This window comes from Crocodylus porosus, unplaced genomic scaffold (assembly GCF_001723895.1).
Source record: "Crocodylus porosus isolate Cpor-Errol unplaced genomic scaffold, CroPor_comp1, whole genome shotgun sequence".
NCBI lineage: Eukaryota > Metazoa > Chordata > Crocodylia > Crocodylidae > Crocodylus > Crocodylus porosus.
The window spans coordinates 7,511,551-7,534,412 of record NW_017728939.1 but is presented as its reverse complement, the minus strand read 5'-3'; the positions used below and the strand labels follow the sequence as shown (position 1 = coordinate 7,534,412).

The 22,862-nt window shown below is 43.7% G+C and overlaps 1 protein-coding gene and 1 long non-coding RNA gene across 4 annotated transcripts in view; one reads left to right on the top strand and one right to left on the bottom strand.

Moving 5' to 3' along the window:
• The first annotated feature begins 605 nt into the window (after nucleotides 1-605).
• On the top strand, nucleotides 606-13,187 carry LOC109318485. Its single transcript, XR_002103261.1, has 3 exons — nucleotides 606-620; nucleotides 1,023-1,026; nucleotides 10,686-13,187. It is a non-coding gene; the product is annotated as an uncharacterized LOC109318485 (long non-coding RNA).
• NFYC (nuclear transcription factor Y subunit gamma) overlaps nucleotides 6,127-22,862 on the bottom strand; it is a 58,906-nt gene continuing 42,170 nt past the window's right edge. For all 3 annotated transcript variants that reach the window (XM_019547783.1, XM_019547781.1, XM_019547782.1), the window contains 6 exons: nucleotides 21,941-22,036; nucleotides 16,116-16,289; nucleotides 13,808-13,966; nucleotides 9,415-9,522; nucleotides 8,257-8,316; nucleotides 6,127-6,984 (listed from right to left, as the gene is read on the bottom strand). In XM_019547783.1, coding sequence (XP_019403328.1) covers nucleotides 6,865-6,984; nucleotides 8,257-8,316; nucleotides 9,415-9,522; nucleotides 13,808-13,966; nucleotides 16,116-16,289; nucleotides 21,941-22,036 — 717 coding nt within the window. In that variant the 3' untranslated portion in view covers nucleotides 6,127-6,864. The remainder of the gene's footprint in view (nucleotides 6,985-8,256; nucleotides 8,317-9,414; nucleotides 9,523-13,807; nucleotides 13,967-16,115; nucleotides 16,290-21,940; nucleotides 22,037-22,862) is intronic.

The window sequence follows — 22,862 nt, the reverse complement described above, 5'->3', positions numbered from 1 at the left end:
GCAGGAATGGATGCTGTAGAGGGAGAGCATTGAACTGGATCTCTCCTGAGTGAGCTATCCCCTATTCAGTACCTTCCCCTGCATCCACCATTGCTGGGTCAGAGGAAACATCTCTGACCGTAGATTAAAAGATCTATCATCCATGAATTCATCCAGTCCCTTTTTGAACCTGGCTGTACTTTCTGCCTCCATTACCTCTTGCGGCAACAACGCGTTGCATAGAAAAGCACTTCCTCTTGTTAGTTTTAAGCCTCTCACCTGCTATTTTCAGTGGGTGCCCTTTGTTCTAGTATACCGAGGAAATAAGTTCCCTGTTCACTTGGTTTGCGCCCTTCATGATATTATAGACCTCATATTCCCCCCCGCTCGGACTTCTCTTTTCCAAGCTGAAGAGTCCTGGCCTTTTTAGTCTTGCCTGACAATTGCTCCAGGCTCCTAATGATTTCGGTTGCCCTTCTCTGTACCGTTCCCAAGCACCTGAGTAAGTAGGTAGGGGAGTGCTTATTAGACAAAACCTGAAAACCCACCCTCTCGGGGCATGCAGAGATCCCACGGCACTTTTCAGAGAGTAAAGAGTTGCACCCATCATGGTATCCTCCCTCTCCTTCTGCTGTGTGTGTGTTTTCTGCTGTACATGTGTTGCTGGCTGTCCTCCACCCCAGAAACAGCTGCATTTCAGTAGTCTGTTCCTTTCCCAGACCCCAGGAGTTCCCTCCTGCCATGGCAAGGAGCCCTGCAGACTTCAGAGAGGTCCCAAACCATGGCCCCCCTTCTTTAAAGCCTTCTGGGCTTCTCAGACACGAAAGGCCATATAGGTAGTACCAGAAATGACTTTACCCATAATATCTTCATGTTGAACATCCATGCCTCCAGGGTTATCCATCACAGAGCGAGGCCATCACATTCCCTCTTCTGGCGGGACAAGAAACAAGGCTTCCTTCCCCAGTACAGAGGCAACTTCACCCCAGCAGCAAAACTTGCTTGCATCATCGGCACTCTGGGCTGAACTAGAAGGCATGGAGGTGGGTGGTTCAAAGGGTTAGAAAACCAAAGACCAGCTCAGTGGGAATATTCTGATTCATCGGAGTGCTTTAGTTTTAGAGCATACAACACCTCACCTAAACATTTGAGAGGACCTAGCTGCACAGGGGGGAGAAAAAAAAATCCCTGCTATCGAACCTGTGTGGGTACTTCCAGCAAGCGCTTTTCCAGTGAACCCTACAGGAACTCTTCCGTGCCAGCTAGTGTAAATCAGCTTAGTTTTGTTGTCTTCTGGGCAGGTAGGTGGATCCTTCACTGCTGTGCATCCAAGTCTTTCAAGCCAGGAGGTGAGGAAAGCAAACTGAAATGTTGTCTAAGGGTTTTCTGGGAAGTGCAGTCAGGATTGTGGCACTGACCTGACTCCGGCCTCTACCCCCCACCACATTTTAAGAGCAGAGTCTGCTCTCCAAATCCACTGTAGTAGCTACAGCCCGGCAAACCCAACCAGGTGCAAGTTTTTGAACCGGGAGAAGGGGGTTCATCACTGGAACAAGCTACCAAGGGAAGTGGTGGACTCTTCCCCCTTTGACAGGTGCCTTTCTGGGAGATGGGTCCCAGCCACGCTCAAGTTCTTGAGATGCCTACTTGGCAGGGTGACAGCGAAAGGCGTGTGCTATCCCAGAGGCCAGACGTGATGATCTAACGGGCCTTTGGACTTCACCTCTCTCAACCAGAGCAGGGCTGTGTGGGCACAGAAGAGCAGGACAACATAGGATGTTACTGCATGGTGCAACCAGCCCGATTTTCCATTGCCTTGCATGACGTGCTACCAGACAGCAGTTTGAGGTTTTACACAGACATAGGGCTACATACCCCCTACCCCAGAACGACATGTTTCCATACAGATCTGCAACCCCACAGTAAGCATTCCTCTGACTTTGTTTTTGCGGTCAATGCACCCTCAGAGCTCAGCTGTCAGCAGCCATATATCGCCTGGGACTTGCTAGGCTTCCCCTTGGGCACGATCTCCGAGCACTTCCAACCCAGCCGCAGTCCTTGGTCCAGAGGTGACCTTCGCACCATTGACTCCTGAGAAGTGGGGAAAGGGGTCACATGCCTCAAAGGTCTCAAGACAAGGGCAGCGAAGCCAGCGGTAAGGAACTGGCAGTAAACCGAGAATCCCAATTCCCAAGCATAAGCGGCAACCGCACATCCTCGCGGAGAGTTTGTGCTTAGCTAATCACTCCCGAGGAAGAGACACCTCAATTGATCCAGCAGACTCCTTGGAAAGGAAGAGCCTGGCTCCTGGTCAACTTTCATCCAAGCGTGAGCACAAACGCTGAGATCAGATAGAAAAAGCAAACACCAAATCACCCCCTCATGATTAAATCATAAACAATGGCAGGCCCAGAAGTATAAATGCTAAGTGGCCTTCGGGACCTCTCTGGCAGGAGAAGCAAAAATAGCATGGGTTATCGCTACCTGCCAAAACCAGCTCCCTCCAACCAGAGCGTGCAAACACTTCGGCTAAGCCCAGACTGTTTCTGCCTTCTTATCAGGACTGAAGGAGTAGGACCGGGGAGGGGGGGGAACAGATTGCTGGGATCAGCTAGTTAAGGTCTCTTCAGGCCTTAATGGTGCTTTATACCGGGGGGGGCTGACCCGTGTGTAGCATGGGGCACATCAGGGAGAGGACAGGCAACTCAGCAGCGGATCAGGCAGGAAGCACAGGGCAGGGAGCAGAAAGCAGAGCAGAAGGTCAGACGGGGGAAGGGGATTGGAACAGCACTTAGCGAGGGTGAGGGTCTTCACTTGTGACATGCCCGTCAAAAAGGTTGACCCCAACTGTTCTACACCACATAGACATTTTAAACGCATCATTTATATTTGAACACGGATTCAAGGGAGAAATTCCTTTCCAGGCCAGACAGACCATTGTTTAGTGTCATGCCACAGGAGATTTAGGAATCACCATTTCATAGATTTTAAAGCCAAAAAGGACCCCAGATCAATGCTCCGCTGACCCCTCTGGACTGCCCAGGCCAGGGCACGGCAGCCAGGTGCTCCCATAATTGAGTGTGTTGTCTTTGCAGAGCTGCAAAATTACCCCACACTGGTTAAAATCCAGGCAGGACATGTCCCGGCAGCCTCAGGCAGCAGCTGATCACACACCGGCATCACGCCGAGATGAGGAGCGTTCCCTTCTATCGACGCAGCGGGCTCGTTTATTGGAGCGTTTCCTGCAACAAGGAGGGGAGTGATCAGTTTTCAAAATCTCCCGTTTCCCCCCCGCCCATGCAAGCTAAAGACCCCTGTCCTTTGCTTCTCCTGGCCTTAGCCAGGCCCCACTGAATCGCTGCCTGTACCCTTGGCTGGTTTCTTTTCGCTTTGTATTTCAGGGGGGTGATCAGCACCATGCACAACACTCCATAAATCAGGCTGAACATTGCGCAGTTTGCAGCTCACTTGCGTGTTATACCTGCCGTGAGAACCGCTGCTGCGTAATACTCCCACCGAGTTCCCCATCAGGAATCCGACAGCTTTGCTCGGAGGGCGCCGCAGGTCCACAGCTCACGCATTTATTTCAGTCGCATGCGTTTGCTTACGCTTCTCGCCGTCCAATTCCATTTGTTGCTGTGCTTTTTTTAAACCCGTCACGCTGAGCGTGGAGGGAAATCGGGGATCTCCCCACAGCTTGTATCAGCCAAAACAATTGTCACTGGTGAACTTCAGCATGTGCTGCCCACTTCAAGCCAGGAAGGGCAGGTGGTTTCAACAGCCCTCGGCTTTGGCTTCATCTTATTTGAAGCCGAAGGAACAAGCACGCTCCCATAGGAGCAATTAAGCCAATTCAGAGGGTTTCAGAAAACCCCATGTTAACCTATGAAGGGTCCTCTCTGTTCACCACTATGCCTGTTTGGGATCTGCTTCCCGTAAGCTTTCCTCCCTGCTCTGTCTGTGCCTCTCACCCAATTGCTGCTTTCCTGTATGGATTTAGAGGCAAAAGTTTTTTGTGTGGTCTCTTTTACTAGACCAGCAGCGTAGTAAGGAAAGCTGTTGGACAAACGTTTGGACATCAAAAGGCTTGGAAATGCCCCCCCTTTATGAATTAAGACACTCTGGAGAGACTTTAAGCAAAAAGCCCTGTAAACTCTACCCCTGTGCATCAGCTTTTAACTTTTGCAAGCCAGTGGGACAGTTGAGAAAGGTGCAGTTTCCCCTTACAGAAGTTGTGCTCGTTTGACCCAAAGTGCTGTACTACTCCTTCCTTAATTACAAGCTAATTCTCCAGCTGTGCTGCTTGGCATCCTCCAAGGCATAAGCTAAATGTTGTTCCGCCAGCAGAGCTGCTTATGAAGCAAGAAACTTCTTGTCATCATCCCAAGCACTTTGCGTTGGGCCCAGAAGGGCAATGCTGCTGGGTTAAGTTGGCCAGTATTCACGCCACGTTAGCCAGGACACTATCCATTTCCAACAGCTTTTTTGACACGAGGCTAGCTATGCGAAGAACACACCTGATGTGCTGCCAGTGAGGGGGAGGTGGGGATCCCGCAAAGTGTCATCTGTTGAGCAAAGACAGAACCCACCAACCACATACTTGCCTAATGAAGTCCATCTATGTAGTTCTGCGGAGGACAGTACATCCACACACACGTACGAGACGCGTTCCCAAGGTTAACCTCTGCTCCTTGCTTTTCTGGTGCCACAGGACACCGGCTTATGTAAATATACAGTCATGTGGTACCCTCTAGCGGCCAGTCTTTAGAAAGGAAACGTCTGCGAAGCCCAGACACACGGGACTGATCCCCTCTCATCTGCGTCCGAGTGTGTTATTAAAGAAAAGCAAATGTTTAAGACTGCTATGACTGGACTAGAGATCAAGAATACTCATCCAAGTCACTTAAAGGATAAATCTGTAATAAGAGAACACTGACGTGAAGCTCTTTTTCTGGTATCCAGGGTGTAATCGAAGACATTTTTTCTTGCAAAAATTTAGCTGGTTTAATAAAAGGCATCACCTCGACCACGTGGTCTGAAGCTTTTTTCTGCAACTTTAAGCATACCCGAGTCCGCAGGGCCTCCAAGTTTGAGTGCAACAAATCTCTGCTTGACTCTGAATCCAAACAAGCTGGTCTTTGGGTCTATTATTTTGATGCAGTCAAGCACTGAAAGCAACTGGAGTTCTCTCTCGTTGGAGGCAGTTATCTCTGGAATTCCCATGCGTCCGAGGCTATGCCTCAAGGCAGATGCCTACTCGGGAAGTTCAACATGCTTACTCTGCCTGCTGCACAGCTGAGTTTGGCATTGTAAGGAAGAAACAGATGGTCTCACTGACATGTAATTGGCCACAGCCTGTTACAACTTAAGTGTTTGAAGCACTTGGATTGCCTGCTGGGCTGTGGTCTTACCTATAGCTCCCTCGCTTTGAAAATTCAGTGGATTTTGTGCTTTTGCAAATAAGTGGTCAGAGGAGCTAGATATAGGACAAAAGGGGGGCTCGCCCACACAGAGCTGTGCCATAGTGCTCCACACCTATCCATGGCCTCTTGACCCTTGGTTCTGCCTCAAATGGTTTTGACAGCATTGCATCTAATGAAGCTCCTTGGGCCTTTTGGGCCAGATGCAAAACAGAAGTTCTGAGTATACTTGGTCACATGGAATAAAAATAGGGATTTAACTCTGGTATCCTGGCCAAAATGACTCTCAGGCTATCACATTTTGCCTCCCTGTGTTCCCACCCTGGTTGCAGTTTCAACTTCACCTCTTGTAGTGAGCTGCTGCATATTGTTGCTGGGCACAGCTACCTACTGTATATCCATCCGAAGAACTGCTCCTTTTCAGAGGTGGATGAAGAAACATCTGTGCACCTATCTTGGTTCCTGGAGAGCCTGGCGATGTTTCGGTGTGAAAGCAGCAATCCTATTAGTTGCTGCATCTTGCATTTGAGGTCATCTCCAGGAAACAGGACCCCTATTCAGCCTCTCCCTCACTAAACTCTTTTTGCTAGACTTTAATTAACACATTATAGGCCATTTCCCCCATGGACTCGTCCTTAAAAGTTTCAGTAGGAGGTTATACCTTGGGAGTTTATGCTGTGCTTTGGAACTTGCATGGACTCAAACAGCAAGAAAGAAAAAACACCACTTATCTAAAAAGAAAATTTATTGCGTTTTATGAAGCTTATAATACATGCACTGACAAACTATCACAACAGTTAGCAACATTTTTTTGTTTCCAGATTTCCCTTAGTGTTTCTGGAATAAACCAGGCCAAGTTAAAGTCTCTTTTGTCCTTAGAAAATACTTTTCTCGTAACACAAGGAATGTTTTTTTTCCAAAAGCTGCAAATATCCAATGTTCAAGCTTACCAAAAAAGGAGGCAGGAGAGGAAAGTCTCCCAAAACACACGCACGCACACCCCTACTGAGCTAACAGGATGGGATGACTTTGTCTATTTCTATTCAGAGTCGAGTACAAACAGGATACTGGGAATAAAGCTCTTTTGGAAAACAAGACGCAGTACCCTTTAAAAAAATTTTACTGGAGAAAAAAAATGTTCAACTACATTGTCCAATATGATACTATACATTTCTTTTTGCTTAATTATTTTCAGTTTCATAGGCTTGGACAAGCAACGGAATATGGTGAAATGTTGGTTTCCTTAAAAAAAAAATATTGCATCCTTTTCAGTTTCTGCTGGATGTTCTCTCATACCCATCAGAGAAGGGCGTATAATGCACCAGAGATCAGAGCCTACTATAGGCTTAATATCAAGTACAGATACACAGAAGAGGATGTGATCATCAGACGAGGTTGGTATGGCAGAAGTTAGGCTGGTGTGAGCCAGTTTCCATACCCACAGAATACTTGCTAGTGCAGCTTTTCAGTCCCCCGTCACCTGTGTTGTTTGTCCATCAGAGGTCTGATTGGTGGACTGAATAAACATGGGCTGGGTGATTTCCTGACCTGCAGGCATGGTTACTTGCTGAATTTGATAGAGTTGCTGTAAGAGATGAAAGGACGGGAGAAGAGGTAGTTTAGTGCCATCAGGATAGTCAACAAGCATTCCCTTTAAGTCCCATGCTAGTTCTTTAGTCTAAATTAATGTAAAAATCAGCTGTCAGAGGAAGTAAAATATGTTCCCTGCCTCAGATTAGGCCAGAAATGCTGGTAGGCATTCAGTACTTAAATGGGACGGACGCTACACTGAAAGAGTTTCGTGAATATCTAATAACCTGTTTGAATCTGACAGACTTTATTTTTACAAAACATTCTCTGTATAATCCCATTAGAGCTTGATTCTTGATATGATTAGGACTGGAAAAGTTCCTGCTGATAACTGAACCTCTTTTAAGTACTGGATAGATTGGTCAGGTAATTTCTAAAACATCCTTATTTTGCAGTCCATATTTCAAGGTAAATTATTGCTCAGTCATTCAGACTGAAAATCTCATTACATGCTGTTTGCAGACAGAACTCACTTTTGTTCTGGCACCAAATACTACTGTCACAACTCATTTGAGTAACAGAGAGACATAAGCCCTCCAACACATTTCAACATCTTTTCCCATCTTATGGCCGAGTTTGATTTATTGAGTGGTTTCTGCTATCTGGTTTGCATCTCCTATTTATGCATTCACTACCAGTTTGGTCAACATCCATTTAAAAAGCAAACTCCATCTTCTAAATGTTGACATTTAATGAGGCTAAATTTTCATATTACTTGCTCCCATCTTCAACAAACTGGATTCAAAAGTCCTTACAAAGTCCAAAGGACTCACAGTAATTACTTAATCTAGTTTAGATGCAGTTTAAAAACAATACACTAAACTTCTCCCTAAACTCCCTTTACACAGACAGATTGTTCTCTCCAACAGTTCAGTAGCAGAATGCCTTCCAATGACATAGTGAGAGGCTACAAAGTTTTGTCCTTACTGGTTTAAAAACTTTCTATCTGAATAAAAAATAACATCCTATTTCCAGTAAACTCTGGGATGATACACATAGGGCAAGGTTAGGCAGCTGATTTACTATATTTTTCACAAAGCACCAGGTTAATATGGAGCCAACGTAGTATGATAATGCACTGCAAGTCTCTGTTCCATTTCTTATGAATCCTTTTTCCTGATTATACTTTGGAAGTCTTCTTTAGCTGACTTCTCTACAGGCTTAGACAGTCAGTGCCTGAGACTGAGAGATTTCTTAGCCCCTGCACTTTCTGGGGGCTTTGGCTAATTAACATTCAGTCAATTGCCACGTGCGCCGTGATCCGTACCTGTCCATCCGTGAACTGGCTGAACTGCTGCTGTCCTTGCTGGACTTCCGTCTGTGTGATCTACAATAAAAAGACACCAATCATCACTAAGAGGATTTTATTAACTCCTTGTAGGGTTGACAACAGTATTTCGTCCTCCCTTTCATTGGAGTTTTGCCAGATGCTTTTAAATTAAGCCTTACAATGTGGTAAAGCACCACAAGAGTTTATGTAGTTTGCCTGGAGTCACATATCAGCAAGTCAGCGGCAGACCAAAGAGATCTAAGTCTCATCTCTCAAGTACTTAGCTTTCTGTGCTGTATCAGTCTCCTGTACAAGTTCTCAGCAATGTCAGTTGAAACAAAAGAAATGAAACCACACATAAAATAGCATAACACTGAATGTTAGTTGAGAATAAAAGGCATGACAGGATTCAATAATTCAAAACAAAACATAAGCAAGTCCACTTTTACTTTCATAAGCACTGCACAGACTCGCAGATCAGAGGGGAGAGGTAACAGTTCTTCCATTCTTTAAAGGTGGATAAAAATCATGTTTCAGTGACAGCTGTGTGACAAGAATATGAAACAGCCCAACACTGGCATTGATTGGGTTAGTGCTGTTCCTACTGAAAGCCTAGGATAGTGGTTTTCAAACTTCTTTGGCCATATACCCCTGTACCTGCAAAAATATTGCTGCTTGTACCCACAACATATGATGGGTCTCGGCATCTTCATTCCTTAGGAAGAGTGCCAATACCAAAATCTCAAGCTGCAGCATCATTACTAAAATTGAGGCACATACCCCTTGGCAAAGCTCTTCCTGCCCACGAGAACACGTGTACCCCTGTTTGAAAAACCACTGCTCCAGAGAAAGAAATGGAAGGACGAGGCAGTTGTAATAGAAGAGATGGGTTATAGGTTAACACCTGATGCACAACCAATGTGGGCTAATAACCAAGTCAACGATGGGTTGCAAAAGAAAGAGAAAGGGATTATATCCACATCTCTAGCTCTATATATCTATATTAGTTTAATGTGAGGCACTGGGCCAGCTATCCATTTTACATGTGTGTAATGGATATACTTATGGTTTTTCAGACAGAGCCAAAATGGACATACCTACTGAAACAAATGAGTTTAAGAGTTAACATCAGGCCCTTAGTACAGGAGTACATACCTGCTGTGCATTAGTTGCAAGTGTCTGGATCTGTCCCTGGACTACCTGGGTGCCTGACACAGGCTGAGCTAAGCGGATATACTGCAGCTGGCCAGCATTCAACTGAACCTAGGAACGAGTGGGAGTGGGGTAGGGAAGGAAAATAAAACAGACACTGCGTAACCTGAAACACACAAACTTGCCTTCTTGTTTCCACAACAGAAACCATGGTAATAGATCATATTTGGCGGACTGAACTGATTAGCACTCTAAATGAATAGTTACATGAATCTTGTCAAAGAAAATAAGAGAAACTTCAAATTCTTTAATTAAACCTGAAATGGCCACTGTAGCATGCCTTTTCTAAAAGGTAAAAGACCTTTGGAGGCAAGGGCATATACTTTTCATGTCAAGTATGATGAGTGATCAAGTTAATTCTTTTGTATATAAAATGACTCCTATAAAACAAGAAAACTGCTATCAGAGATAGTTGCAACTAGTGATGCTATAATATTATTTTGATCTTTTTTGTATGTTTGATGATGTTTCATCTTCTTGAGAAGGAGGGAACAGCACTGACATGAATCAGGAATACTGCAAGGAAATGACATCCAAGTTTTTAACACAGAACGCTCCTGCAGGATTTTACTTCTGACCTAACTGAGGTTGGTATATGGTCTGCATCAATATTACTGCTAAAAACGTAACTTTTTCCACTGACTGACTTGTGAATATTTAAATTAATTCCCTTGTGGATAATTTGCTATATACAAGTGCATTTTATATTTCCTCTGAAATAGGGTTAAGAAAATTTGGATGCGCTAGGGAAGCTTGGAAGAAGAATTATTGGTCTTGGAAGCTACACAAACACTGCAGCTTTTTCACCAGTTTTGTCTCGGAGCTCCAGTGTTGGCCTCGAACTAATAACCTCTACAACAGTTAAAGGCTCCACATGAGCATAAACATTTTACAGAATCAGAGAAAATGGAGGTTACAAGGGAGCTCAGAAGTTCACATCTAGTCCAACTCCCTGCTCCAAACAGGACCATCCCCAACTAGATCATCCCAGCCAAGGCTTTGCCCAGCCGGGTCTTAAAAACCTCCAAGGATGGAGATTTTGCAACCTCTCTGGGTAACCTGTTCCACTGCTTTACTACCCTCCTCGTAAAAAAGTTCTTCCTAATATCTAACCTCAACTTCCCTTACTGCAACTTGAGCCCATTGCTCCTTGTTCTGTCATCTGCCACCACGGAGAACAGCCCAGCTCCATCCTCTTTGCAACCCCCCTGCAGAGGGGGGGCAAAACTGGACATAGTTCTCTAGATATTTCAGTAAAGATACTTAGATGTTAAACTACAGTACTAACATAATGGGTAAAACAGAAGTAGCATGCTCATAATGTGTTTTTGATTCTTCAAAAAAGGATGAATGCTCTGAGGTCCAGCAAACATGAACATCTCAAAATGTTAATGCTCAGTTATTGAGTTGCAAGAGCAAAACAACTCTGGCTTGTCCACCCACCTTCCCTCCAAGTTGAAGAAAAAATGGAGCCATTTTGTGACACAGGGGATGACTCCAAGCATAGAAAATAATAATGCAGTTTTTTTTTCCACCAGAAAGTTATAAATACGTGAAAACCTGAGCGAGCAGGTTCCGAGGAACATCTCAAACTTAACACAGAGGGTGCTACCAGTTTTATAGTATTCGTCTTTATGTATATGTTGCAAGAGACAGGATGCGACTTAACTAAGCTCTGGAGGAAACCAGTGTCGAAAATGAGCCATTAAAAGGAAGACACTGAAATCAAATAGGGTGATCCAGAAAAGCAGGATAGCAAAAGAGGTATAACCACCATGCTGCAGATGGTATAACTGAAGGTCCTCTTTAAAAAAAAAATCTCATGATGAAGAGCTTCACTTTGTCTTTGGAAGATGGCAGAGACCTGCTTCTCAGTGCTTGAGATGGTGCACTCCAGTGATCCCAATAGGGCACAACAGCATACTATGGGACGCTGGAGGATAGCTGCATAATGGCCATTCTTGATTAACTAGCAGGGAATGGGTCTGCTGAGGGATGGCAGGCAGTAGATCCCTTTGTGGTGCTGAGGATGGACATTAGAGGATAGTGTTCTATATTTGAAGGTGTACAGAACACATCAGTGGCAATGATAAAGAGGAGTACGAATCCTTTAGAGCGAAGTATATGGTGCTCCGAGCACCAGAGACTTTACTAATGCTAGTTCTTTGGCACAAATGATGTTAGATAAGCAACACAACTTCACTAGTGTTGCTTATCTGCTCAGCTGGGCATCAGAGGATACTGGCTTCTACATAAGCAGAATGCTGGAATTTATTTCCTGATGGTATACTGAGATCCACATGGATTGTTGCAGAAGAGAATGCACTAGCCTCATCTCTTATATTACACTACAGAAAGTGATAGACAGCACATTACTCAGTCTCAGTAGGTGTGATCCTTCTAAATAGGAAAGAACTTATTATGTCCACCTCTTAGGAGAGTCAGTTCACTGCAGCACACGCAGGGGTCAAAGCCTGTAGGTTTCAAATCTACCACGTAAACAGCCCTGAACACGAGTATCTACCAAGCAATATTCAGTCCAGATAAGATGCAGAACAGAGCAGTCAGATGTCAAAAGAATCAGAACTCTGAATTTGTTTTAAGCTTGATGCTGCAATCCCAAAAACTAGCAGGTCGGGCACTCAGCAATTTGGCTTGCATCTATAGACAGGTGAAAGAAGCTGAAAGAGGGTTGAGATGCCTTTTAGGCCCCTGAGAAAGGAAGACTATGAAGAGCCAGAGGGACCATCTCCCTACAAACACTGCATCTCAGGTCTCTATCCTTTTGCATACAAGGCAAGTTCTCACCAGAGATCCACACATATGGGGATCAACAATAATTTTCAGTGAAACACTTCAAAAGCCATGTATTGCAGTGCCACGCAGATTTCCTCATCTCTTTGCAGGATCTCACAAGTCCCTTCCCCGCAGGGAATTTTGCTCTTCACTTGTCTCTACTGAATACCAAGTTTCAGCAATGAAACAGCTGTTTCAACTAAACTGGAGTCATATTAGTAAGCACAACTATAATAAAACAAGCTTACTAGCATAAAGGATCTCTCTCCCAAGCGATTTTAAGAACAAACCCTTTGGAGAGACTTGCATATGGAAAGGAAACCAAAAGTGTGTAAAAGAAACACAGAGAACAGGGAACATTATGTGCATTTTAGCATAATTCTAGGAAGGCTGTTTTTACTGAGTGCTCTAGACTCCTATAGATCACATGGCTTCTAATTGAGCAGAGCATACATAACACTTTGTAAGTAAAAGATGCTACTGGGGGGGAGAGAGAGCAGAGAAGGGGGGCTGCTACATTTGGCATGGAACATATTTCCTTTCTGCCCTACACTTTAAACCAAGTAGTTAAGAACTGAAAGAAAGTGGAAAGAGCTGGGAACTCAACCTCAAAACACTCAAAATCTAAATTATGAATCTTTCTCAAATGCTGAGTCAAGGCAGGGATGTTTACTAAAACAAAACTAGGCTGAAGCTTTGCTCATCCTGACAAGTGGGACTGATCGTTTTGTGGTCACAGATCTCACCACTGCTGTACAAAAGCCTCAGTAAATGAAGCCAAAAGCAATTAGAGATGGTTCTCTTGGACACCAAGTCTAACCCTGTGTGTTGGTGTTCAAACACACAAAGCTCGAAGATTTTCTAGGAGTGTGAAATTTTCCAGGCAAGAACTTTGTTGTGATTATACCCTACAGAGAGGGGGGAAAATGGCACCCATTTGACCTATAGGCTTATTTAGGACAAATGCCAGAATTTTACTTCTGTTCTTGGTGTTTAGAGACCAAATGCTGAGGACCATCAGCCAGCCCTATGGCAATATGAAAGCCTAATAATTAAAATAAAAGCATTTTCTGCTCCTTTAGAACTTTCCCTCTAGTAATCTGAAAACATTTTATAAAGATGTACTGTGAAAGTCAGGGTTAATTGTTGTGGCAGTGCCACAGATAGCACCTGTCTTATGGTCAGGTGCAGAATCAAGCAAACAGAGGTAAAATATGCCTTGGTGAGGACCCTGTTAGTAATACAAACTTATGCAGCGAGTGCGTAAGTGCATATGTTGTAAAGATTTATTCACAGCTTCCTAGACATGCTTAATTATTCCCCCGCAAGAAAAAGGTCTGAGTGAAGTTATAATTTTTTTCTCTGTGCCACATATGATTCATACACTTTTTCTCTAGTGGGAAGAGGGGCAAAAAATACCACTCAATACATTTCCTCTCTCACCATCAAGTACACAGATGCCTGGTCCTATAACAGGTCTGACAGAACAGAGTTTGACCCAGGACCTTAGACTGTTCTGTGCTCTCTGGTAGAGCCTTACCGGTATTTGCTGGATTTCTCCAGTGTTGGTGATGATCTGCTGCATGACTTGCATAGTCTGCCCAGTTCCACTCTGAGCCTGCTGCGTTTGTCCTTGGGGCTGTGCCTGGACAATCTGTACCTGCTGACCCTCGCCAACCTGCATGGTCACTGGGGTAGTCTGCAAGCAAAGACAGGAAGGAACGCTGACTGCCTGGTCCGAGAGGAAGCAGAACCTCAGAAGTCTAAAGCCAGTAACAAGGGTTTATGTTATAACCCCTGGTGCTGATGCTTAAAATGTGGCCTACTTCCATGCTGTAAAAAGCTAGCAGAGACTATTTCCAGGATTCTAAATCTACTGCTGTCAAGAAACAGAAAGTGGTAATTTTACATTTCAAGAAAATCTACAGAGTTTAATACTAAAGCTTATCTGCAGATGTGAACATGCATTTTTGCTATTACTTAAGATCTCTCTCAGGTGCTTACCTGGCTCTCATTATTGTCGTACCTAGGCACCTTAGAGTCCAATGTATTATCCTCACAACACCCATGCCAGCAATGTGCTATTCTGCCCATTGTACAGATGGGGGAAGTGAACCACAAGAAGGCTAAGTGACTTGGCAAATACCACACAGGAAGCCTGGGGCACAGCAAGGACGTGAAGCCAGGTTTCTCAATTCCGGAGTTAGACACTGGAATAATCACTGGAATGTCTTTCCTCCAAAAAAGATGCTTGTATGGACAAAAAAAAGCTACACTGGTACCTAGAACACCAGAAACACAGCAACAAACTTTTACTAAACACAGAGAAACTAGGCTGGCTCCATGTTCTCTCTTCAACTGCCCACCCATGTTATACATACTATATTTTATTTTCAAAGTGTCACTACTTTCCAGCTTTAGAATGTGTTTATAAACAGGGGTAAGAATAAAATCCAGTAAAGTTGTGAGAGATACATGATTGACAGTGCCCGTTCAAGGACAAAAATGCATTACAGTTTCACTTCTGAATGCAAGTGGCAGAATCTGTCACACAGCTGCCCTCACTTGCTTTGGAATAATGGATCAGCTTACTCCTATGAAGCAACAGACCTACATTTGTTTCTGAAAATATGGGAACATCATTCTCCTATTAAGGAGGCTCGTACAAATGCTTTAACTATCTCTGCTTCAGTGCAAAACACATGACTTGCATTGTACACAGTCTGTCCATATATTCCCAGGTCTCCCATATAATTTTACAATAACCAATTGAGACGAATACAGACCTATGACATTAAAAGAGGTTTATCCTTTGGATCTGGGAGGTGGAGATGGACAGTGCTACGTTTTCTAGAGGCTTTCAGCCACATCAAAAAAAATAGTTTTCTACTGTTATTGGGAGATGTTACTTGCTGGGAGTTCTGGTTAACTGGAGGCACCTCTCCCTTCACAAGTTACACAATACATAATTTATTTGGATAGCTAAATTTTTAAGTGGCAGGATGATTTTTTAAAGCCTCATGAAAACAAAACCAGTGCATGCGATCTATTTTTAAAATACATAGAGGATGTACCATTTCTTTAGCGACTCCCTAGAGGAGATATACCAGGCAGCCTATGGTTATCCTACAGTTCTTTTATTATTAGGACAAATTATTTGCATTGACAAAGGGATGATTAAGTGACCATACAGCTAATTCACCACCACAACTGTGCATGAAAAATATAGAACTTGATTTTGGAAGAAATGAAAACACTCTTTGTTGTAGCCCTGCTTGCTCTCATTCAAGAGTTGCACGATGACCTTAAATTGAGACATTACAATACAGTTTGCCCATAGTATAGCAACAGCTTTCCTAGTGAATGGCTAAGAAGTAATTAGTTGCAGAGTGTGTCAGGTAAGAAATACAGCACCTGCCAAATACACATGCTAGATTTTTTTCTACATAGCACAGATCCAGGCCATTCAACTTCTGAGTGGCTGGAGGCTTCCTGGGCTGCACACTGCATGCCCCTCTCCCCCCATCAGCACCTCCAGATCCCTCCAACTCTCCCAGCCACAGGCTCCCTTAGACCCACAGGCTGCTCTGCCCGGCCTCCAGGGGCAAGGGCAGGAAGCAGAAGCTGGAGGAGGGAAGGGGAGCCTGGTGGCTCTGGCAGCAGCAGCAGGACAGTAATGGCAGGAGTGGCACCCAGTCCTGAAGCCTGAAGACCACAGGTTTTTCCTTTGAGGACCATACATGGCCTATGGGCCACCAACTGGACAGCCCTGGTTTAGAGTAAGGAAATCTAGGATTTAACTGGCTATGAGGAATCACAAGTCCCTCAAGCTGTGTTTGCTCACTGACCTGCCCCTGCTGAGGCTGAGCAATGATTATCTGTCCTGGTTGGATGGTAGTTGTAGATGTGGTGGTCTGTTGTCCTTGCTGTTGCCCTTGTACCTGTACTGCAGCAGGCTGCTGAGCAAGAGTGAAATAGTACTGGACAGGTTCAGCTGGAGTCACAGCCTGACGCACTTCTTCCTGCAGCACGAGAGGAAAAGAGGTAAGGAGAAAAGAATATTAAACAACAAAATTCTATCTGAAATATGCCCTTATAAACAGCGCAACAGAATCCTTAATGTTAGGTTCTCAATGGTTTAAGCCAGGGGAAAGTGAATTCAAAAACCAGTCCCATAATGATAAATCAAAATGGAAATAATGGGTTTCCACAGACTTTTATTGAGCTACACAAAATCAAAGCATTTCAGACTTCTGAATGCAAAGTAATCACCCATTTCATTATGGGAAGCAAATGAGCAAACAATTACCACAGTTAAAAACCATTCAACTGCAGTGCTCGTCAGTAAATTCCATCAAGGTCTGTTATCTCAGCACAGAACTAATTGCAATTGCACCAGGAAGAGACTTACAAATACTGTCTCTCTGAAGCCTGCTCTTTAGCTTGTATGCAGAACAGTCTAGCTCTTGCTGTTAAACCACTGGAAGTAAAAACCACAAACCTGATCTCTATATGCCAATGGATCTGGGAACAGAAGTTTTCCAGAACTGGAATGATTCTGACAAGCATTGCTATTGCACACTATCTGATTCCAGTGGAAGGGGGGGGGGGGGGGGGGGGGGGGCGGCATTGAAGTACCTCAACATTTATTACATCAAAGACCTAAAGATCCTGTTATGATTCTTTGTTACAAGTGCAGGAAATGCTGCAGCTTTTTCCTGTTCAAGTTTATCTAACCATGGCTTTGGGAACATTGAAACCACACTGGTTAATGGTATTTCAGGCTACAAAGTGAAACGTTTGGCTATTACACTAGCCAGAGATGAGCTTGCATTCAAGAAGCCATACTTTGGCTCTTAAGAAGCAGACTGTTCGTACACCTAGTAATGAATGCACTCCTCCAGATGTTCAGACCATGGCAGAAGGCGTAAACAACCCTCTCCCAGCCACCTTGAGTTCACAGCTGAGAGTGTAGGATGTTTACACATGCTACAGCATGGTAAATTCCAGATTACTAAAACTTACTCGACTCCCCTGTATTAAACACAGGTTCCCCACAAATCAGCATAAATTATAATTACTTATTTAGGATGCTAATGTGAAACAATTTATACACTCAAGAGAAACAAGATCAAGATATGGGTAGTTCAGATGGCGAGGGGTTTAGAAAAGTGCTACCTTTTCCTCCAAGCTGCCAGTTCAGTCCATGCTCAAGTTGAAAGCAACTGAAAAAAATTCACTGGATGGCTTCTTAGTGGCGTATGTAAAATGAGCGCAGTTCCTAGCAGACAGGTGCCTGCATCCCTGACACTAACTGGAACCTTTGTTGTCCGTTTGAACAGGGATTTAAAGACTGAATCGCCTCTAGAACCTGAGCTTCCCCCTCCCTCATGTGAGCTGATTTCTTCAAAGGAAAGGTGAGACACATTGGCAAGGGATGATGTGGGGGCAAGCATGCAAAACTGCTGACTCGATACCCTTACAGTGTACAAAGGCAGCACTATCAATCCTGAATGCATTTATTGATACACAATGCAAAGCAGAGTCAGATCAGAGAAAAATCGAAGTGCAAGTGCACTCCAGCATCCAGTCCTCTCCTCCTCCCGAAACATTTATGCATATTTCTCCCTAAGAAAGCAAAAGAAACGTGTTAGCTGAGAAAGAAATTACTTCTGAGCTTGAATCTGGGAGTAAACAGTACCACCCACCCAGTGGCAAGTACAGACCCAAAACACCCAAAATTTATTTTTACATCCTTTCCTATGCGAGTGAATTCACTGGATTATTTTCACCCCGCTTCCTTGGGCTCTTTACAGTATAAACCCTCCATGCTATTCACAATGAAGTTAAAACATATTCACTGCTGTTCTTGCTATTAGCAGAGTACATCAGTTAAAGTCATGTCTCTCTTCATCCAACCATGAAAAATCACGCAAAGGGAACAGTTGTAGCAATTCTGGCACAGCAAGCTACTCAGAGAGCCTGTTTCAAGGATGGCAACGCTCTGGATTCCTAATTAAGCTCTCGAACAAGAATTAAACCAACTCACCATCGTACTAAAGCATGCAGTGCAGGTTAACGTATCACAGTGCTCCAGGCAGAAATGGCTTTAAAATATGAACCCGTTTAAACCAGGTTACATGTTATGATTTGAAGCCTTTTATATTCAGCCCATAGCTGGAGTTAGCAGAGCAATATAACAGTGCATTTCTCCACCAACTCTTCCATGTAATCACCACTAACTTGTCAAATGATCTTAGCTGCAGTAGAGATAAAATAGAGATTGCAGCCTTAGCCAAAAATGCAAGCTTTCATCCTTCAGGCAGCAACTTTGCAAAGTTGTTGAATAAGACTTGTGCTTTTCCACTAAAAATTCTTCCTCTACTTTATAAGTTATAATCACCCATCATAACTCTCCTGCTCCTGGAAAATGTATTTCTAGTTGATTCAGCACTGTTCACGGACATCTGCAGGTGTATCTGCAGCAGAGATTTTGCAAAGCCTATCTCAGAGCAAGCGCTGACGTGGTTCCACAGGTATTTATGCTATGCAACCCAGGGGAAAAAGCTTTATTGTAGTGGATCACTGAGAAAGACTGACGTGAATGTGTACAGTTACTGTTATTTGCTGTAACATACTACCAAAGTATTTTATATTTTGGATTAGATAACTAAATACTATTCTTACTGCATTCATTTCATAAGAAATGTTAAACATGCAAGGCAACAACCCCATGTCCTTTAGGTATGGAGTATTATTGTGTTTAAGGTGTTTTGCCTGTCCTACCTGGACAGAACTATACAGTATTGTATAAAATCGAAGACTGGGAGCATCAAACAGGAATACATCTGGGAGAGAGACTGACTTCCTCTCTGGGGCAATGACTGATTGTTCTCACTTACAGCCTAGTTATGTCTTTATGCCTAACCAGTCTTCCCAATTGTGCCAGGTCTCCTGAGATGCAGGCCCCCCCTCCTCAAGTTAGTATTCTTAATTACTTCCATATTGCTGCTGTCTAGGGTGCTCCACTGAGAATCAGTTCTACTATTTTGGTAAATAATAGGTTATCTTTGGAGAAACTGTATTCCGTTTACTGATGTGGGGATAAGCAAGCAAGTCTTAGGGAAAGGAAGGAATGCACATAATGCTTTCATATACGACATTCATCATGTGAGCTAGTATATTTAGACCACATTATTCCCAACAAATATGTACTGTAATAATTGGACTTTGTTGATTTTTATATGCATGTTTTCCCCCCGTGAAGAATGCCTTCCAGTAAGTGGTATTCTATTACTACTCTATGTAGCATTTGGGAGTGAAGTGGGTGTCGTAGACTTACTTTCTTGTTCACTAGAAAGCCACAGGTTTCCAGAAATGACAGGGTAGGTGATTGCGCCTATAGCAAAAAGTCAAAGGATAAATGTGTATTTCCTTCTTTTGAAGGGCCGCTACCAACACCATGAAGACCTTGATAAAAGACTGTGCAAAACCAAAGATTAATATCAGTACTGAAACTGCTGTTTTCGGCATCTGAAACAAAGATATCTTCTGTGTGTGAGCCAATCTGAATTTGAAGGGAAACTTCCCCGAGCTCAATGCACAACTGAACAATTCCTATGCAATACGGCTGCAGGGATTTATCCTCAAGCAAGCAGACTCCTTTATCACACTTCCAGAGGTGCTAGGGTAGTTGCTAGTGTAAAAAATTCTCAATGCTACCTTGCATTTTCCACAATTCATAGGCAAACTCAAACCTTCACAAGTATCACAAAAGTGGTCCCACCAGCAAGTAAAGCATTTGTTATAGTACCTACAAAGCACTAGACCCAAATTACCTGGAGAGGAAGGGATCGCTTCAGCTTTGCACACTTTAAAGAAGTCAAGAATTCAAGAACTCCTGATTCCAGGAGTTACTGAACAAAGTCTCATCTTGCAACTCCAGACATGTTCTAGAAGGCTGTAAGCTACTGGATGTTAACCCACCTTTAATTCAGCCTACCATGCAGCTAGCAGTGAAGGAGGTACAACAGTCTGACCATGGAAAAGAGATGAATAGCCATCTAACTGAACAGGTTATTTTAAGCAGCAGAGGGAATATAAACCTTTTAGATTACATGTGATGAACCAGCCTAGCAGAAAGATCTGTTACTCTGTTCATTCAGAGGTAATGAAACTAGGCTTTACCCTGAACCTGGTCCATTTTTTGGCATGGTCTCAAGAGAGGCAGAGAAACAAGGACTCTTAAAGCACAAACCTGTTAAGTTTCAAAGCACACCTGGTACTCGGATGACTGTGGCAGCCTGCCGCTGTAAACATCCGACTGAAAGCTCCTTCTAGCACCTTACAGCTTCCAGTCAAGGATGTTTACAGCAGCATCGACTGCCCAGGAAGATGCAGGATGTGGTACTTGTATGGGAAGCAGTGTTTCCTTCTTATCCTCCAGACAAAATACAAGAGGTAGATGGGTTTCTAGACATTCTTGCATTTATAATATTAACAACATTTGTTATATATCATCTCTATTAAACATCCTGTCCCTCAGCCATGATGGAAAAGTCAGTTTCACACAAATTTCCAGTTTAAAAAGAACTGTTACTGCAAAATGCCAATAGCTTAAATTTTCTATAATCTAACTCAGTGAGCACTGACCTTTCTGCCAGGCATGCCACAAATTAGCCCTGCACCCTCCTTGGGTGCCAATCCAATCTCCTTCCTTTGCCTGATCCACTGCTCTGCTTTCTGCCCTATTTGTTGTTGTGTTTGATCTGCCCTGTGCCACACACAGAGGCTGCCTGGGCTACTTGTGGCATGTATGCTACAGATTGGCCACCCCGATCTAACTTGTGCTGCCAGTTGGACATTTGGATGAGGAAATGCCAAAAGAAACACACACACACACACACACACACACACACACACACTCTCTCTCAGATTTTGACCAGAACAATACTATGTGGTTCCAACACAGTACTTTTCATCATTAAATTAAAAAGCTTTACATGGGGGCTGGTATTGTTACCCACAGTTCACACATGGAGAAATGGAAACACAGAGGCAAGGAAATGATTGGTCTGAAATTTCTCAGCAGGCAGAGATTAGAGCTGGGAATAGAAGTCTGGTATCCCAAATTCCTGCCCAGTGCGCTTGCCACCTACGTGAGCAGTCATTATGGCCCTTTACAATAGAGCAATTACATATACTGAAGAAGAAACGTTTCATGAAACAGATTCATGAGCTTCAATGGTGGAAAAAAACATGGACTTTTATTTTTTCTTCTCTATCCAAACAGATACCGGGTGCAACCATATGCAGCCACACACTTGTTACTTACACGACTATAAGTACATGTAATGACAATCACATGTTCTGTTTTATGCAATTCTTGTTGGCATTTTCAGTATTTAATGCACATGCTATAACTCCGGTTTCTAACTTGGGCTCAGTTATGTGTCTCAGAGGCAAATGGCGACAGCAGTCACCACCAGTATTTACCATACTGACAACAGAAAACACAAATAATCCAAAAAGCTGAAATACATTAAATGCTGCAAGCCAGCAGACAACTGTCTTTTACTTACATTTGAAGCTCGCCTCATAAAGGCAGAAACTCCCGCAGTGGAAATTCACCCATACAAATAAAAGAATAGCAGTAACAATGTTCTTTTCTCACCTGACGTTTTGGAGGCTTCAGTTCATCTCTTGGAACAATATCAATGAGAAAATCAAATTGATCGAATTTGGTAATTGCCATGGCTATGTCATTCCTCTGCAACAAAACACAAATGGAAATAATTGTAGCTGCCAGAGTCGATAACCCTGATTTTCCTGAATGACTCTGGTGCACACATGCTGGGCGTTGCTCACTTCGCAGCATCTGTGGGTTGAGCGCACTAAAAACATAAGCAGGACCTTCCTGCATTCCTTCATTTCATTTAATCATTTGTGATTAAAAAAATGTTCACTGTGTCTATCTTCCCATCCCTCTACTTTCCTTCAACTCCTCCACTTCCTCTGTCATGCCAGGGGCCTACTTCCCATTTTCTCTCCCCATGACAGGTCTTGATGTGCCCACCTTCCTTCCAAGCAAGCCCTACAATTCTCTCTCTGCCAGGGCTTGTGTGCTGTTACTGCCTTCTCCCTTACCTACTGTACCCTCTCTGTTTCCTCTGCTCATTCCAGGGGATTTGTGCCCCCTCCTTCCTTCCTCATTGCTATAATTACTTGAATCCAAGATGAGGTCACCCATTCAATGGTGAAGGGAAAACCACTCATCTTAGATTCAAGTACAGGACGGGGACAAGCAGTGCCCATGCTGCCTGCCCCAGACCATGGGAAGCTTGCACAGCATGGTAAGGGGCCTGTGATGGGAGAGGGTGGACTGAAACACAGCAACTCCCCTGCCACTGTGCTCCCCCTTACTTCAAGCATGCTGAGCAGTGATACAGGGATATTGTTATTTTGGAAGGTATCTGTGGCTACCCTTCAGCAGTTCCTTTAGCTATCAACAATTAAAAGGTGCCTGCAGTTGTGGATTTGCTAAACAGGGGACAAAGGCTGTAAATGCCTCATTTTCTCTCTTCTGGTCCTTGATA